The 17,379-nt window shown below is 39.5% G+C and overlaps 1 protein-coding gene across 2 annotated transcripts; it reads right to left on the bottom strand.

Annotated features, from left to right (window-relative positions):
* Positions 1-7,056: 7,056 nt before the first annotated feature.
* Positions 7,057-15,749, bottom strand: RpS30 (ribosomal protein S30). Of its 2 annotated transcripts, none has more exons than XM_076181094.1 (5): positions 15,592-15,749; positions 10,078-10,196; positions 9,881-9,980; positions 7,338-7,393; positions 7,057-7,241 (listed from the first exon to the last, which is right to left on the bottom strand). In XM_076181094.1, exons 1-5 carry the CDS (start codon positions 15,743-15,745, stop codon positions 7,116-7,118), a joined length of 555 nt encoding a protein of 184 aa, XP_076037209.1. In that variant the 5' UTR covers positions 15,746-15,749; the 3' UTR covers positions 7,057-7,115. The 2 variants fall into 2 exon arrangements, with proteins under 2 accessions (XP_076037209.1, XP_076037210.1); XM_076181095.1 differs by having other exon boundaries at positions 15,671-15,740.
* Between the last annotated feature and the right edge of the window lie 1,630 nt (positions 15,750-17,379).

Genomic DNA, 17,379 nt, shown 5'->3' with positions numbered 1-17,379 from the left:
TTACGCCAATCGTCGCTCGTTCGGCTTTTTATTCTGAGGCGCGGAAAATACATCCTCCATGTTTACCGTAAAATTGAACCAGTTTAGGAAACTGGCAACTCAATCAGGCTCCTTCCCTGGGAAGATCCATCACTCCTCTATCACGTGACACCCGGTAGAAGCTCAGGGGGCGGGTATTTCAAAAGTTACATAGCAACAAATGAAAGCCACTTACGCGACGGATCATTACGTCGATCGTCACAGCGGTAACCTTTTAGGTGACGTAATATTACGTCGGTCGTACACAACGGGTTAAGGGGATCATCCATCAGAAAAAAAAATAAAAAAAAAAAAAAAAAAAACACCCTGAAAATATTTCCTCTAAAAGTGTTGCTCACAAGCTATCTCGTGGCCGAGTATGGAAGCTGTATCTTGATTTTTACTATCTAAAAAAATATATATATAATACAGTACCCCCCACCCTACTGTGGCTGGGTCATGTGCACTGCGTACTGCATATTACGTTTTCTGTTGTTACATATATTTGCTAACAAAAGAAGCTGTGTATTTTGCACAATATTTATGCTTTTGTATGATAAATAATAGCATACGAGCAGATGCTGTGACAGTTGACACAGTATTATGGGAAGGCAATACGTGATTGTGTGAATACTGACGTTCAGACAATGCGTAAAGCTATCATGGCCTCCTACCTGCATTCTGTCAGCACAGATGAGAAGCCATTGCATTCTTACTGTCCTAAGGGAGAAGACTCGTGGTGTTTTTTTCCCCAGAGAGCACTAGCCAGGCAAGAGGAACCCGAGTCTCACAGAGTCAAGAAGCCGTTCCTGGCGAAGATTCTCACTGAGAAGCGGAAATCCATCCTGGCAATATATCAAGACCTCACCTCTACAGAGCTTTTAGAGAAATGCCTCAAGGGAAGGACACAAAACCAAAATGAAAGCTTCCATGCAAAGATCTGGGCTTTGAGTTCAAAGAGGAAGTTTGCATCAGCAGCTAGAGTTCAATTCTGTGCTCAAGTTGCAGTTCTGAACCACATCTTTGGTTATGAACTTGCATATATGCCATCAGCAAGAGGGACAACAACCAGTGATGCCATAAAACAGCTTAGGATGGCAGATAAAGATCGTCTGTCGCCAAAGATGCATCGCGCCAAGAAAAGGAAAAGTGCAATATAACCCTGGTGGATACTAACTGGATTCATCATATAAACCTGTAATTAATCAAAAGCTGGCAACTAAGAGTAGGGTTGTGCCTATGATACCCTTTCAACACCATAACATCCTAAATGATGAAAGGGGACCAGTAACCATGAACAAAAAAACTATGACGCTCATTCCTGAAAAACTTGATTTTTGCACATTTAACTTGATTCATATCCAAAATGCCTTCACTGATTTTTAACTGCAAATCCTTTTTGGATTTAGCATAACTGGGAGAACATTTGGAGGCAGATTTATGTCCTTCTGTCAAGGACTAGTAGGATTTTTTCATATATACATTTTTTTTTCCTTTTTCATCAACTTACTTTGGATTCTTTTTTCTCATAACACTGATCAGAACATCAGAATTCTGCCTCAGTTTCTTCATCTATCTTAGCCCATTATATCGACAAAAAATAATCAATATCCAGTCAAAGTTCTATCCTCTGAATCCATTTAAAAATTTTCAAAAATTACAAAAAAAAAAAAGTATAAGCATAAATGACTTGAAAACTCGGTGGTATCTTCTCTGAGACAAGACAGTTACTAGGAAAAAATCTCAGCCACTTTCATCCCAAACTGAAAAAAGTTCGATTCTCTAATGGACGATCCCCTTAATACAGACAAAACTACTGTTTTAATAGGCATTTTACTTTGTACATTATGTATGGATAAGACAAACCCAACTAGAAAAATGTTGAACTGCTAGTTATACTAACCTTCACATCATAGCTAGTGCAAGACTGGCTGCCACTCACAGGATCAAACTCCAGTACTGTGCGAGATTGCAGTGGTTCAGGAAAGCTGGAACAAGCTGCTAAAAATGTGGGAAGTTGGTGCTGAAACATTGCTCATGTGAACTGTGCTTCATACAAACTGCTGTCAACATTACCCTTGTTCATTGGACCAAGGATGGTGTGAAAGGGGGTTTGAATAAGTAGAGATTGGTTGTGTATGGATGATATTTTGACACAGCCTGAAGGGATTTCTCCCAGTCTTGAATTTTCCTCATGAGGGAGGGTTCCCATGTAAATGAAGTGGCTTTACTTTAAGCACCTCCCTAACCTCGTCCTTTTCTTATGGAAGGTGTTGCAGATGTATAGGATATGGAGAAAGTTAAGGCTACTCAAAAATTTCACATAAGTGGTAGAGGCAGTGTTAAGGATGGGTATAGTTAGAATATGAGTTATGCCAGGGTGGTATATGTCACCATGGTTGCTCAATGTGTACATGGATGGGAGTATGTGGGAGGTAAATGCAATATTGATGGTCAGAAGTTAGATGGAAATTGTAAGTTATGCTTGTGGCTGGATCAGAGGAGTGCCTAGGCAGTTAGTGACCGAATTTGGGAAGGCGAGAGAAAATTGAAAGTATAAGTGGATTTGAGCAAGGTATCAAGATGTACAATGGGCAAGGGTGAGCCAGTCGAATGTTTGTTTTCAAGGAGATAGGCCAGAGGAAACGGATAGGTTCCAATACTTCGGGACACATATAGTAGGGAATGACACTATGGGTAGGATTCATCAAACGAGATCTCGGGACTCAGGATCTTGTTCCCTTAGACACACATTCCTGGGAAAGGTATTTGATACTCATAGGACTATCCTGGCACACAGGAAGCGAAGCACATGTAACATGTCTTGGGATTTTCTCGGGATTTCCAACTTTTCCATGAGGACAACAATTTAGTGAGACCCCATAATTTTCCCAGGACACTGGGCTCATGTCTCTCCCTGGAAACTTTTGTTTATAATAGTAATTAGAAATTACTCCTGTGGTGGGGGCAAAGGAATACTGCCACCAAGTATTTCCACTTGGATCGTAAGAGGCGAGAAAAAAGGGATGGGGATTGGGACCAGGCATCCTTCTCCCTGTAGCCCCACAGGGAATATTCCTAAAAAAAGTAAAGGCATAAGAGGGTCTAGGAGTTTTCTGACCAGCACCCTAAGGTTTGAGTCTTTTAATGTGCGTGGATGTGGTACAGATGAGAGTAAAAGGGAAGAGATAGGTAGTATGTTTGTGAGAAGAAAGATAGATGTGTTGGCTTTGAGTGAAACTAAGTTGAGAGGGAAGGGACAGTGTACGTGGGAGGATATCAGGAGTGAAGAGAGGGCGAGGGAGAGATGGGGTGGCTATACTAGTAAGTAAAGAGATAGGTAAACGTGTAGTGGAGTGGAAGGAGGTTTCCTCATGGATAATGTGGATGAAGGTGAAACTGGGAAAGGAGATGTGGGTTTTTGTAAGTGCATATGGGCCTGGTAGTGAGAAGAGTGTAGAAGAAAGGGAGGCTTTTTGGATAGATTTAAATGAGTGCATAGAGGGATTTGGGAGAAATGGCAATGTAATAGTACTGGGAGACCTTAATGCTAGGGTAGTAAATGAACAAATTGACAGTAGTTGGGAAATGTGGAGTTCCAGGAAAGAATCGTGGTGGATAGTTGATGGTATGTGTCTAGAGAGTTGATGATAGCAAATACAGTGTTTCGGAAGGAAGTCAAGCATAAGTACACATGAAAGGGTGGTGGATGGAGCGTTAATGGACTATGTAGTGGTAGATAGGAGTATAATAGGAAGAGTTAAGGATATACATGTGCTAAGGGGAGAGGGTGGGGGAATATTTGATAATTTTTTGGTGGAAGGTAAGCTGAGAGGGGAGGATAGATGGAGAAAAAGGAAAAGGACAAAAGGTAGGGAGGTGCTTAGAGTGAACTCTTTCAATGAAAAGGAAAAGGAGGAGTACAAGAAGAAGCTGAAAGAGGAGTGGGAGGGAGTGAAGGATAGAGTAGAGCTAGGTGCGGAGAAATGGGGATGGTTCAAGGAGGGAGTCACAAAGTGTGCAAAGATGGTGTGGAACAAGAAGGACAAGAGGAAACAGAAGGAAGGGTAGTGAATGGTGGGATGAGGAAACAAAGAAGGTTGTAGAAGAGAAGAAGCAAGCTTTCACAGATTGGTTACAAAATAGGACAAGGGAGTCATATGAGAGGTACAAAGAAAAGAGAAGTAAAGCACAAGGTAAAGGAGGCAAAGAGGAAAGCAGATGTGAAATGGGGTAAGAGTATGACAATATTTTGAAAGTAATAAAAAGATGATTTGGAAAGAAATTACGAGAGGAAGAGGCGAATCAAGTAGAGAAGAAAAGGTAAAAGGGGCAGAATACTTACAAACAAAGGATTACAAAGGCGGAGAATGCCGACAGGAGACCTTTTGGACCATATCTAGGTCGGATGCAAAAAAAAAAAAAAATTAAAATAATAAATAAAACTAATGTAAATAAATTACATAAATAAATGCATAGGTATAGTTAAATAATAAACAAACAGGTAAATAGTTAATAATAATAAATTAACATACAACTAATAATAAATGAAAATCAAATGATTCTTATAGCTTCGAACTGAACTACATTGCACTACCTGTGCAGGAAGTTTATTCCATTCATTAACTACATAATTGGCAAAGTTGTTTCTACCTACTTCCAAATTGAATCTATTTCCGGACAGTTTGAGACCATTGTTTCTTGTCTGATTCTCATTCAATGCAAAAATTTTGTCACTTTTGATGTTAATTCCCTTTAGAATTTTAAAGACCTGTATCAAGTCACCTCTGAGTCTACGCTTTTTTAGGGAAAACAGATTCATATGTTTTAGTCGATTTTCGTATGATTTATTTTTTATATTTGGAATCAGTTTTGTGGCTCGCCATTGTACTTTTTCCAGTCTGTCAATGTCTTTAATGAGATTCAGTGACCATATGGAAACAGCATATTCCAAATGTGGACGAACTAACGATTTATATAGCTTGTTAATGAGTGATGGACTTTGGAAATCAAAAGATCATGCAACCAGTCCTAGAATCTTATGTGCTTTCTCAGAAGCTGAAATACACTGCTTGGATGATTTGAGGTCGTTACTGATAATTACGCCGAGATCTTTTTCACTATCCACTTTTGTTAACGAATTTCCAAATAACTTGTAATCGTACTTACTGTTATTTTTACCTATGTGCATTACCTTGTGTTAAATTTCATTAGCCACTTTTCTGACCATTGCTGTAATTGATCTAAATCTTCTTGAATATCTAGTTGGTTTAAGTGATTATTTGCCATTCTGCACAGTTTTGTATCATCAGCAAATTTGGAAACAGATTTTAGTCCATGGTCTATATCATTTATATACTATAAATAGAAGTGGCCCAAGACCGGAACCCTGAGGAACTCAATTGTAACATTTTTCCATCTAGAACTTTTTCCATTTAAAATGTTTTCGACCATTCAACCAATTACTTGTCCAACCTAATTGGCTACCACTTATTCCGTGTAAAGCTAATTTAGTAAGTAGTCTTTTGTGAGGGACGGTATCAAAAGCTTTTGCCAAGTCTAGACATGTTAAATCTATATTGTTTGCTTATTTTTATGCATGAGGGGAAAGAGTGGGGTCGCCGATTTAATGAAGCGGCCTTGCTTTGGATGTGCTGTGACTTGCGACACTGCCTCTGACCCAGGGCAGTGGACAAGATGCAGGGATGACCCGTCATCCAGGAGGTGCTAAGATGGGAGGGAGGGTGGAGGGGAGTGGAGTGTATTTTGGGATGAAATGATTTTATGCCTTTTTCTTTTTGGCTACCTCCCTTGCAAGGGGGAAAAAGCCTTGGTATATGTAATTACTCGTAATCAGTACTTGTTTTTAGTAATAAAGTATCGACATTTTTTTGATTACTTCTTCCACCTCATTTACTGACATTACAAATCTATTTCCCACACATTTAATTCATTTTGTCATCAGAAAAAAAGTAATTGAGATCATATGCTACTCTTGAAAAACTCCGGCATGAAATCTTAATAAGCAACTAAGAGTGGAAAGAGGGATGGAGTATCTGATGTCCTGAGCGAGTAATACATTAACCATTTGTAAATAAAATTGGTATTTTCTTTTTATACTTGTTTTCTTGTATTATCCACAAAATGTGCTACTATACATATATTAAGTACAAGGTTAACGTATCATGTATTAAAATTTAAATTCATACTTACCCGATGTATTGATGGGAAAGACGTACCATGATTTCCCATGTGGGAATTCCAGGAAATTTGCAAGATCTCCAGCTTGTGGATGACTCAAATAAAAAAATCCCGGTAGTAGTACTATATAGCTAGGGAAAATTAGGTCTCATTTGATGAACCCTGTGGGTGAGGTAAACTGTAGAGGAAAACATACATGTCTTTGGGGGAAAGAAGTCATGAGAAATAAGCATTTGTGAATAGACACAAACCATATGAAAGGAGGACTGCCTACACCATACAGGCACAACTTGCTATGCAAAGGAGGCACAATTATGCTAAAATTGGGACTGGGGGTTGCAAGGATGGATAGTGAGAAACTAGGTCAGGCTTTGAACAGGTGTGGTAAAGGAGCTGGCAGATCAGATTTATTTTAAACTGAAAGAGTTTGGGAAGGAAAGAACATATAAAGAAAGACCAACAATAAATGTGTGGAAGGCTGAGGTGGATTGAGTGAAATGGGGGAACACTAAGAACAGGATGGATGGATAAGGTGATACGGAGCATTAGGTAAAAGGTAACATCTGTTGAATAGAGAAGGGAGAGGACAAGAAATTGATGTAACTGGATGATCAACTGATGAAGCCCTAAAGGTGATGAGGCTGGTTTTCCTTTCAACCCCCTTTTCATTATCTTGCTACCTCTTAGATTGGATGGAGTGGGCTGGAATGCCTCAAAACTTATACAGAAGACTTAACCAACTCATTTCATGTAAAAACACACTTTGTTCTTGCTTTTGTTGTAGGAGCATCTCCCATAGATGGCTCCATACAATGTCATAGGAAAATATTAAAGTCCTTATGCAACATCCAACTTTATTTCATCATATATTGGGTATAGTTAGGGAAAAATAAAATTTATGAGTTGGAGTTAGGACCGCGTTTCTTGCCAAAGGTAGCCACAACATTAACAAATCTACGGTTGTACTGGATGCGGCGCTTGGCACGGCCAGTCTTGGCCTTCTTCTTCTCTTTCTTCTCAACCTAAAAAGCCAGATAATATTCAGTTATATGTGAATGCAAGCCACAACTTTATGAATAGCCCAACAACAAAACTGAGTGCTGAAATACACAACTAACCTTGGGTGTCTGACCTTTCACCTTGCCAGCACGAGACAAAGAACCATGGACCTTTCCTGAAGGGAGAAAAGTTTTATAATATAGGACACTTGTTTAAAAACACTACATTAGAGTGGCAAACAACTGAAACACCTTGCTTTGACATTGAGTTGAAACCACGAACTGCAAAGCAATGTAGTATTTTCAGTTTGGCATAACCCAACTACTATAAATATATATAGTCAGACCTCACTTCACACGAGTGTTAGGTTAAGTTTCCAGACCACCTGACACTGACACACAATACGACCTGGCAGGCTATTCAAGTCGTGAATCATGACAGTGTTTGGCAAATGCTGGGATATCTTACCCATTCATATAAATGTGAAATTTCGTGCATGGTGAAGTGATGTTGGGCGAGATCTGATAGTATATATATACACACACATATCACGGTTTCTTCCCCCTTTCTAAGGGAGGTGTATCCAAGTCAAAGGCATCCACCCACTCCCATCCACCACCCTTGTTTCTCTCTCATCTTAGCTTCTCGTGAATGAAGGGCTGTCCCTATTTCCTGTCCACTACCCAAGTCAGAAGCAATGCAATTCTATCTATATACCGAAAGATTTTCCCCTTACAAGGGAGGTAGCCATTGCAATTGTACCCATTCATTATGGCACTCTATACCATCTGTATAACCTACACCTTACATCAAACTTTTAGATTTCCTCTCAGCCCAATAAACAATACGTACAATCACCATTTTGTGGTCTGCATACATCCCCAGAAATAACTTGACAATTCAAACCCAAAGACTGCACACTTCATCTTACACTGCCCTACACTAGCTACACCTAAACACAATATTAATTCCTTGCTTGACTTATGCTATATCAAGAACTGGGGTAGATAAACTTCACCCCACAGTCCTAACATACAACTACCATCATCAACCTTAATGTTGTGTGAAACCTGGTAGTCAAGACATGTTCTGCTCCTGCCCATAACAGGAGCAATACAAGACAGCTAATCCACTCCAGTGGCAATTTAATCCTAATATCTATCTATATACCAAGGGAAGCCAAAGGCAAAAGGTATACCTACTCCCACACATTCAACTCCTATCCACCACCCTTTCCTCCCTCTCATCTTAGCACCTTGTGTATTGTTAGAACTAGCCAAATACTTTTAATCCATCTATATACCTAGAGCTTTTTCACCTTAAGGAGGTCAATGATACACACCTACTTCCATCCATTCCACCTCCCTCTCATCTCAGCTCCTCATGGGGTCATCCCTGTATCCTGCCCACTGCCCTGGGTCAGAAGCAATGCAGCAAGACACAGCACATCCACAGCAAGGCCGTTTCACTTAATTAGGGACCCCACATTCTCCATACCATCCAGAAAAAGAAGATGGGGAGAAATCCCTTTGGGCTGCATCAAAATATCTTTCACACTTAAGCACCCCCATCCCCACCCTTCTCTTCCTAGCATAACAGATCATCTATACACATCCACTCTCCCACTCATACCTTCCTTGCTCAACAGACATTCCCCTCTTGCTCGGTACCCCTTTCAACCCCATCCATCTATCATCTTCAGTCGTCCCCTCAAGTTCACTTCCCCTAACTCTGCCTTCCACACCTCTTTCAACTTATCTTTCTTCACTCATTCTTTCCACATGTCCAAACCATCCTAATACTCTTTCATCAGTTCTACCCATCATCTCCATTTCCACCCCCACTCTCCTCATACCTCACTATCCAACTTAGTAACCCCTACCATACTTCAGACATTTCATTTCAAACACATTTAAGTTTTCCTCTCTTAAATTCCAACTCACTGCCTCATACAAAGCCTTCAGCACAATCACCCTTCATGCAATATACTCACATCCATTCCCAAAATGTCTCTCATTACACTCTTTAATCCTCGAAGGCATTTACTGTCTCCTCTCAATCTACAATTTACCTCTACCTCCACTCCTCCATTTACTGCCACATTATCCATCCCAAATACCTAAAGCTATCCACTTCCCCCATCCTCTCCCCTTTACGACTTACTTCCAACTCAATGCCATCCTCTCCCCTTGTACATCTAATCACCTTGCTTTACCTACCTTCAACTTTCTATTACATACCTTCCCTAACTCCCTTAATTTCCCCTCTGACCCTGCCACAGTTGCAGTGTCATCAGCAAACAGCTGGCTCACCTCCCACTTTTCTCTATTTTCTTTAACCATCTCCAGTCCCCTGCCCATTACCCTCTCCTTCACCTCCCTCAACACCCCATTTATCACATGAACAGCCATAGCAACATGACATCCCTAATGAAGTCCCACCCAGGACATTGGGCGAGATGCAGGGATGACTCAGTCATCCAGGAGGAGCCAAGAAAAAAGGGAGGGTGGTGTGGTGAATGCGAGTGGAGGATGTGGGGATTAAATGGGTGGGAGTGGATTTATGCCTTTGATTTTGGCTACCTCTCTTGTTAGGGGGAAAAAGCCCTTGTTATTTGTATGTATGGTTTTACTCAGATGCATCCAAAGTGCTTTCAACTTACCTCCTTTCAATGCCACATTTACATCAATGGCATCTGAGGTCAGGGTGGAAAGAGGCACAACATCATTGTCTAGAGGTGATCCAGCAGCATACAACCTCACCTAAAGAAATTATTCTATTAGTCACATCACCTGCATCCTGTTACTATCATATTTTTCAAAATTAACTAATTGATAATGCCTTGTTTGAATATATCACCTCAGCTTCTGGAAGAGACTCTGCCTGACAGATGAACTGGCGCACATCACCAACAGTCTGTCCTTCAGCAATGTCTAGGACATGCGTGGTTCCTGATCGCACAAAGAGCTGCATCTTGACTGAAAAAAAGAAATACACAAGTGAATATCACAATTTAGATCCACCACAATTACAGGGTCATTCATATTAAGTCTTTCCCCCTATTTCTTTTAAATGATAAACGAGTAACAAGAAATTTGAACAAGATTCAATCGCCCACCCTACTGTAGGTCTGTCATGTTACTCTTAATATAAAAGCCATGGATAACATTTTATATACAATGGCATCCTGACACAAGGACATTTTTGTCAGCAATGTTTTGTAGATAAATACATACAGTCAACTCTCAATTAACACGAGTTTAACACGCTTTCAATTTAACGAGTTGTCAAGGAATCTATTTAAATAACACGACAATTTTGATTTAACATGATTTGAATTTGGCAGTAAGAGCACAGAGAGAGCCTCCATGTGGTCACTCTCCCGTGCTGTTTTGATCTCAGTTTCTACACCAAAACAAAAAAGTAAACTCACCAGCTCACAATTAATGGTAAACTAATTGTTAAATGTATGGACCATGATTATCAGTCATAAAAGCTTGAAAAATTGTTACAGAGAAATGAATAATTTAGCGATTGTAAACTCCCATTTTCTGTTCTACACCAAAACAAAAAAGAAAAATGGTGTCACCAACCCACAATTGGTCACTCCCCTGTGCTGTTTAAAAAAAAAAAAAAAAAATTAATGGTAAACTAATTGTTAAATGTATGGACCATGATTATAAGTCACAAAAGCTTGAAAAATTGTTACAGAGAAATGAATAATTTAGAGATTGAAACTCCCATTTTCTGTTCTACACCAAAACAAAAAAGAAAATGGTGTCACCAACCCACAATTAATGGTAAACTAATTTTTAAATGTATGGACTGTGATACAAGTCATAAAAGCTTGAAAAATTGTTAGAGAAATGAACAATTTAGTTAGATTGTAAACTCTCATTTTCTGTTCTACGCCAAAATAATAAAAAAAGAAAACGGTGCCACCAACCAACAATTAATAATAAACTAATTTGGTTTGTTCTTGGGTGCACATAGAATAAACGTGTACTACAAATACAAAGAATGTCCGTTTTTGTTGTTTCTGTAACTTACAAATGTATTAGTAATGTGTTTGTTCAAGTTTAGAGTAACAAAATCACAAAGTTGATTAGATTTTCCTAGTGTCTAGGAGCCTAACCTCCCCTATTACCATTACAGTGGGGGATCGCTCCTGCTATTGGATTTGCGAGAGCGACATTGGAACTTTCCCAAGCAAAATCGCATGTCGGTCCCGTGTATTTTTTTGCTGGGACGGACTTGTGAGCTGGCTCCTGAGATCCACTCCCAGGACCCACAACAGGTTATGTCACCTTGGTTCCTGACAGCCCTGGCCACTGGGGATTGAGAAACCCCTGGTAGAGCAAAGCAGTGTCAGTTGCATTTTTTGTAGTACTTGAGAGATGTAGCAATGAGGGGTGTATGTAGTTTGGCTTATAACTGTATCCAGTCATTTTCACATGGTATTCTATGGGTAGAATTTTTGCTTGTAGGCATGTGTCCCACCAAGATGGTGAAGCCCAGACTTTGGGGGGTGGGGGGATTACTTCTCTTTAATCAGTATTTTTTTCAGAAGTGCATACCTACATGATAGTATTAGAAAATTAACCACTTCAATACGGGACTTAAATCTCGCGGGCAGCAGCCAATGCCAGCCGTACGACGTAACGAAATAATATTCGCATCATAAAATATAGTCGCCGCTTATATCGATCGTTCTCTCTTTCACCCGCGAATTTTGAAAACCACAGAGAATGGGATTAAGGGCGCATTTGGGAGAATGTAAAAACACAGGGGCGACTACAATAAATATAATCAAGACGCCGATATGGCAGCGTCGCGAATCCACTTGCTCCTCATGACGCCTACGTGTGCGGCACCGTATGGAAGGGGTTAAATATTAATTTTCTATATTATAAAACATCACTAATATTTTCTTTGGCAAAAAATAAACAATTAAAAGCAAATACACTGTTGAACAAAGCTCAGTTTTGTCCTTCCAATCTTGCTAAAAGCAAATACTCTGCTGATGACACAAATATCAGTCACATAGTGACCAGGAAAGAGGACGTAGACCACCTGCAGGACCTCAACAAAGTGTATACCTGGGCTGAAGAAAACAACATGCAGTTTAATGAGGGAAAATTTGAAATGCTGAGATGTGGTCCATCCCAAGACAAAGCTGGAAACTGCTTTGCATACCGAGGGTGACTTAGTCATCCCCCCAAAGACGCATGTAAAATGCCTGGGAGTTCATCTCAGCGATGATGCCAGCTTTCATCACCACATTGATGAATTAATAAGGAAAGCCAAGGGAATGGCAAGCTGGGTACTCTGGACTTTTTCATCCAGGGAACCACAGGTTATGCTAACCCTCTGGAAGGCCCTAGTCCAACCCACACTAGATTACTGCAGCCAAATGGGGTCACCCCATAGAAGAGGAGAAATCCAGCCATTGGAAGCAGTACAAAGAAGCTTCACCCAGCAGATACAGGGGATGAAGGAATTAAGTTACTGGGACCGCCTCAGGGAACTCACTGTTATCCCAACAAAGGAGGAGGGAACAATACAGGGCCATCTACCTGTGGAAGGTTTTGGAAAATCATGTACCAGACCCCAGAAACTCCTCTACACTACAAACACAGTACAATAATTGAACAGGGCACAAGTGCAAAAGAAGAACCCTTCCAACCAGAGCCCCAGAGCAAATCGAGACTACTTGCTGCCAGCCTGGGTCATGAAGGACCAAAAATCTTCAATGCACTCCCTAAAGAAGTAAGAGGCATAAAAGGCTGCACGGTGGATACATTTAAGGCTGGCCTGGATAGGTACTTGATGACTTTACCTGACAAACCACCGGTGCCAGGCTACACAGCCATCTGTCAAGCAGCCTCAAACTCTAACCCGGATCAATTAGACCTACTAAGCAGGGACGCCAAAACCGGATTAAGTGGGGGATCAACCTCTGCACAACATCAAGTAAGTAAACACCCTCAGTGCTTCTGTTAGTACCTCGCACGACAGATCATTTTAAAACAGTGCTATGGAACAGAGATTCGTGCATTTCTTAAAGCTATCCAACTCCTGTATACCCCACAGTCAACATCCCTGACAACCTATAAATTAGTTCCATTACTAAACGTAGATTAGGTTGGAATAAATTAATTCATCATACTTTAACTTCTTCGACCACAGCATCTCTCAAAACAAAGATGTCATCTCAAGCAACCCTAGCGGTTTCATTTGCGTTATTGCTTTTAGCAACCTTTTCCATTATTGATTTCCACCAAGAAAAATTTACGAGGATCGATTATAATTTACAATATTCAAATTTCTAATGCTACAGCACATACATCTGCACTTCTGAAAATTTACCATTTATCCATATCACTATTCTTTGCAGTTTTGTATTTATATTAAGGCAGTGGCTACTTTCGAGTTGTAAGAATAGTCCTCAGGCTATTCTTACAAGGTTGAGAGCACCCTCTATCGTGATCTTTAGAACCAAATTTTTTGACAACCTAACCTAACAGTCATAGTTTCAAAATTCTTTAAATGCACAAATCTATCTTAAGTTGCTAATGATGTATGAAATAATATGAAGATGTCTTGGAATAGACAGAAGTCTATTTCTTATTAACATTTGATTTGGTGGTGTCCCAGTAGTAGATTTCAGCTAGTATTTTCTACCTCCATACTGACAGCTATTACCTATTGGAAAATACTGCAGCTCAGGATTGAAACTTCTGTTAGGATCACGTTTAGTAGCTGATTATATTGTCCTGGAGTTCCTGGTATAAAGATTTACATTAGACTTTTCCTTTAGAGCTATAAATGAATCAAATTCTGCACCTGCTGCAAGTAATTTAAAATTTGAGGCAGCTATTTTGAACTTAGTTCAAAGGTTCACGATAGAGGGTGCTATCAACCATGTCATAAGAATAGCCTGAGAACTTTTCATAATTGTCATAAAAATAGCCACTGCATTATATTAAATATACGTTATCCACAAGGAGACAAGAATAGAGGGAGGAATGGGTGGTGAATGGGTAGGAGTGGATTGCCTTTCACTACCGCCTTTATAATGGGGGAAAAATGCCCTAGGTATTTGTATGTACAAAGATGTGTTGTGGGATGGAGCCTTGCAGAACACTGCTTGCATTGTGAGGCAGGGCATTGCAGAGCACTGCTTGTGCGGAGGGGCAGGGCCCTGAAATACTTAGATAAAACTAAGCAAGTCTTTAGTTAACTTCATGATTTTTTAAGATTTTTCTTTATTAACTTTAACCTCAGAAAAATTTCACTCAGTAGTAATACTTACACAATCCAATACTTTTCATGGTAAAATTCCATTTCCACATGAGTATGAATATATAATTGCCCTATAGCTCCAAACCTTAAATTCTATTCGTTTCACTTTTTTCTATTTGGCATTTGAAAGGCCTATATTTACTATGGAATTCTTTCATTGGGAAATTGGATTAGGTTAGCTTGTTAGGAACTATTGGACAAGGAAATTTTCATGTTAGTTTCCACGATTTAGAAATTTTGCACTAATTTAACCATCCCATGTAAAAATATTTCAAAATGCATACAAGTAACACGAGACATTTACATATTACCAGAATGGAACTGTTTACATACTATGGTAATTAAATTATACCAACAATTATAAATTCTAATATTCAATATTAGAATTTATAATTGTTGGTATAATATAATAATTATATTGCCTCAGCAAAGTTAGCCTGGGCCCTGCCACTGACTGTGACTATCATGAATAATCACTTCACAAGAACAGACTGGATGTCCTAATTTCGCCAATTCGAGGGCAGTTGGACAGTTCATGAGATGGTTTTAAAATTTGGGTAATTAGTAGGGGAACTGCTATACATTCTGATGTCACGTGCCGCAAACTACTCCCGACCTTGACCATGCAAACTTGTTGATGACACACCCAACCCAGTAAGAATCATAAACCTCTAACAGTTGACGAAATAATTTCTAGTACACCCAAATTTATTAGTATCGGCCTTTGAATTATGCAGAAGTCACTTCACCGTGAAAATAAAATTTCAAAATTAGTTCTAAATTAAATTGCATAAAATTATGGAACGTCAACGTAGAACGGTAGACACTTTCCTTGTTGACTATTAACAAGCTATACAGAACGAAATTAATACCACAACTACTGAAGTGTGCTCACATCTACGCAATTTCCGACACAACTAGTGGTGCGTTTTCATGGTTCTGAAAACTTCAGTGTAACAACAACGTAACAGAACGTTCACTAACTTTCCCACGTGCATTTAATTATTACACTTCCACCGAAACAAATGGTCCTCATGTATGTATAATATTGCAATATATACTTAAAACCTTTCAGATATTGAGTTTTCCTTATATTACAAGTGAAAGAATAATCGTCTGGGCGAAATACACGTAGATCTACACTCACATTTCTCCACTCAAAGATGGCAGGATGTAGAAGGGATGTTTTGACGACGAGCAAGTATAAACGAACTTTCTTCATGGTTCTAAAAGATATGTGATTCCATTAATATTACAGATAATAAAATACCTAATCTCATTTTACTCTAAAATTAATATTTTGAAAATAAATACATCGCAATTGGAATTATGCAAACTAAAACAATATTTAGAACATTACTAAATGTTGCGTAGTGGCACGAAAATGCAACATCGTTGGATAACAAAATATGACGTTAATATACACTGAGTAAAAGTATACTCAGTATACTGTCCAATATACACCAAACCTATTTCTACCACATCATCTTGTATTCTCCCTATTTGTATGTAGTTGTATCCCTTGCCGGCTTCCCCTCTGTTCGAACACTTGCCGTATGTGTATGTTCTAGTCACTCAGACGTCATGTCGCGAATCATGTCTCTAATTTCAACACATTGAAATAATGAAGTTGCTGCAGAATTAATCCGCATGGCAGTCTTGAATGTTGCAACTTGTGCCCCATTTGTTTTAAGGCAAAAATATCTATTTTAGATCCATAATTCTACAATTCATAGTATTGTTATAGATTGTAGTTTACCAGCGCTTCTATTTGGAAAATCTCATGCCGCTGCCGTGCTCTATCCTACATTTCACATGTTGTATTAATTAGTTGAAGGTGTTTGTAGTTTGGATAATAATTAAGTTTTCTACCGGAAGTTGTGGAAAAGTGTTGGTGTTTTGTCGACAAGGATTTAGTGAAGTCAGTGCTGCTTGGGGTAAAGATAGGGTAGAGGTGCTTTATAACAAAACATCCTGAGTTGTCGGGAATAAATCCCGACAGAGGCATTTTTTAAAGTAAACAAGCCTTGAATTTTACATTGAATTTGCCTTGAAGCGCTTCTGCCTCAAGGTAATGTTGCTCCCCCGATGGATCTTGACGCAATGCCACGGCGTAGCCGCCACCTCTCAGTTTATTGTTTGTAGTCCAGCTTGTCAGTAATGGAGTTGGAATTCGCTGGTCGTGATGCTGTATAACCTGGGATGCCCGGCTGATCTGGTAGGATTGACAAGAATTTGTCAAGTTCCCTTTTGAAAACTTCTGTTTTAACACCTGTAATGTTCCGTAGGTGTTTAGGCAAGTGGTTGAACAGTCGGGCCCCCTTTCTTGAGATACTGTTGGTTGGAACGTCTTGACTTTTAGTGGGCACTCTGATGGCAGGACTTATTGGGTACATTTTCTTTCGGTTCTGTTTTCTTCTGGGGTGATATTGGTCTTTACTTGTTTTATAGGTTCTGTTTTGGGTGGAATGATCTGGCCTTCTAGGATTTTCCATGTAGGCCTATATATTATCAGATATCTCTCTAGTCACCTCTATGGAGTAGAGTTAATTTTCAACCAGTCTTTCCCAGTAATTGTGTTTGTCCACATCTTGATGAGCTGGGGTTCTTTTGATTGTAGAGGTAAAGGTTCTCTGCGGAGTCTCCAGCTGCATGATGTGGCCTTGTTTGTATGGAGCCCAAAGTTGTGAGCAGTAGTCGATGATAAGGATGACTAGAGCTTTCCATAAGGCTAGCAAGGTTTCTGGTTCTCTGGTGTGGAAGGTTCTTAGTATGTATCCCATTCGTCGTCTCCATTTTGATACTGTTTTTTCTATGTGTTAATCAAATGTAGCATTATCTGATAGTATAACTCCT

The sequence above is a fragment of the Oratosquilla oratoria genome, unplaced genomic scaffold (assembly GCF_046742065.1).
Source record: "Oratosquilla oratoria isolate Oo_2021 unplaced genomic scaffold, ASM4674206v1 SCAFFOLD158, whole genome shotgun sequence".
NCBI lineage: Eukaryota > Metazoa > Arthropoda > Malacostraca > Stomatopoda > Squillidae > Oratosquilla > Oratosquilla oratoria.
The sequence above is the reverse complement of the archived record's forward strand: the minus strand, read 5'-3'. Positions and strand labels throughout refer to the sequence as shown.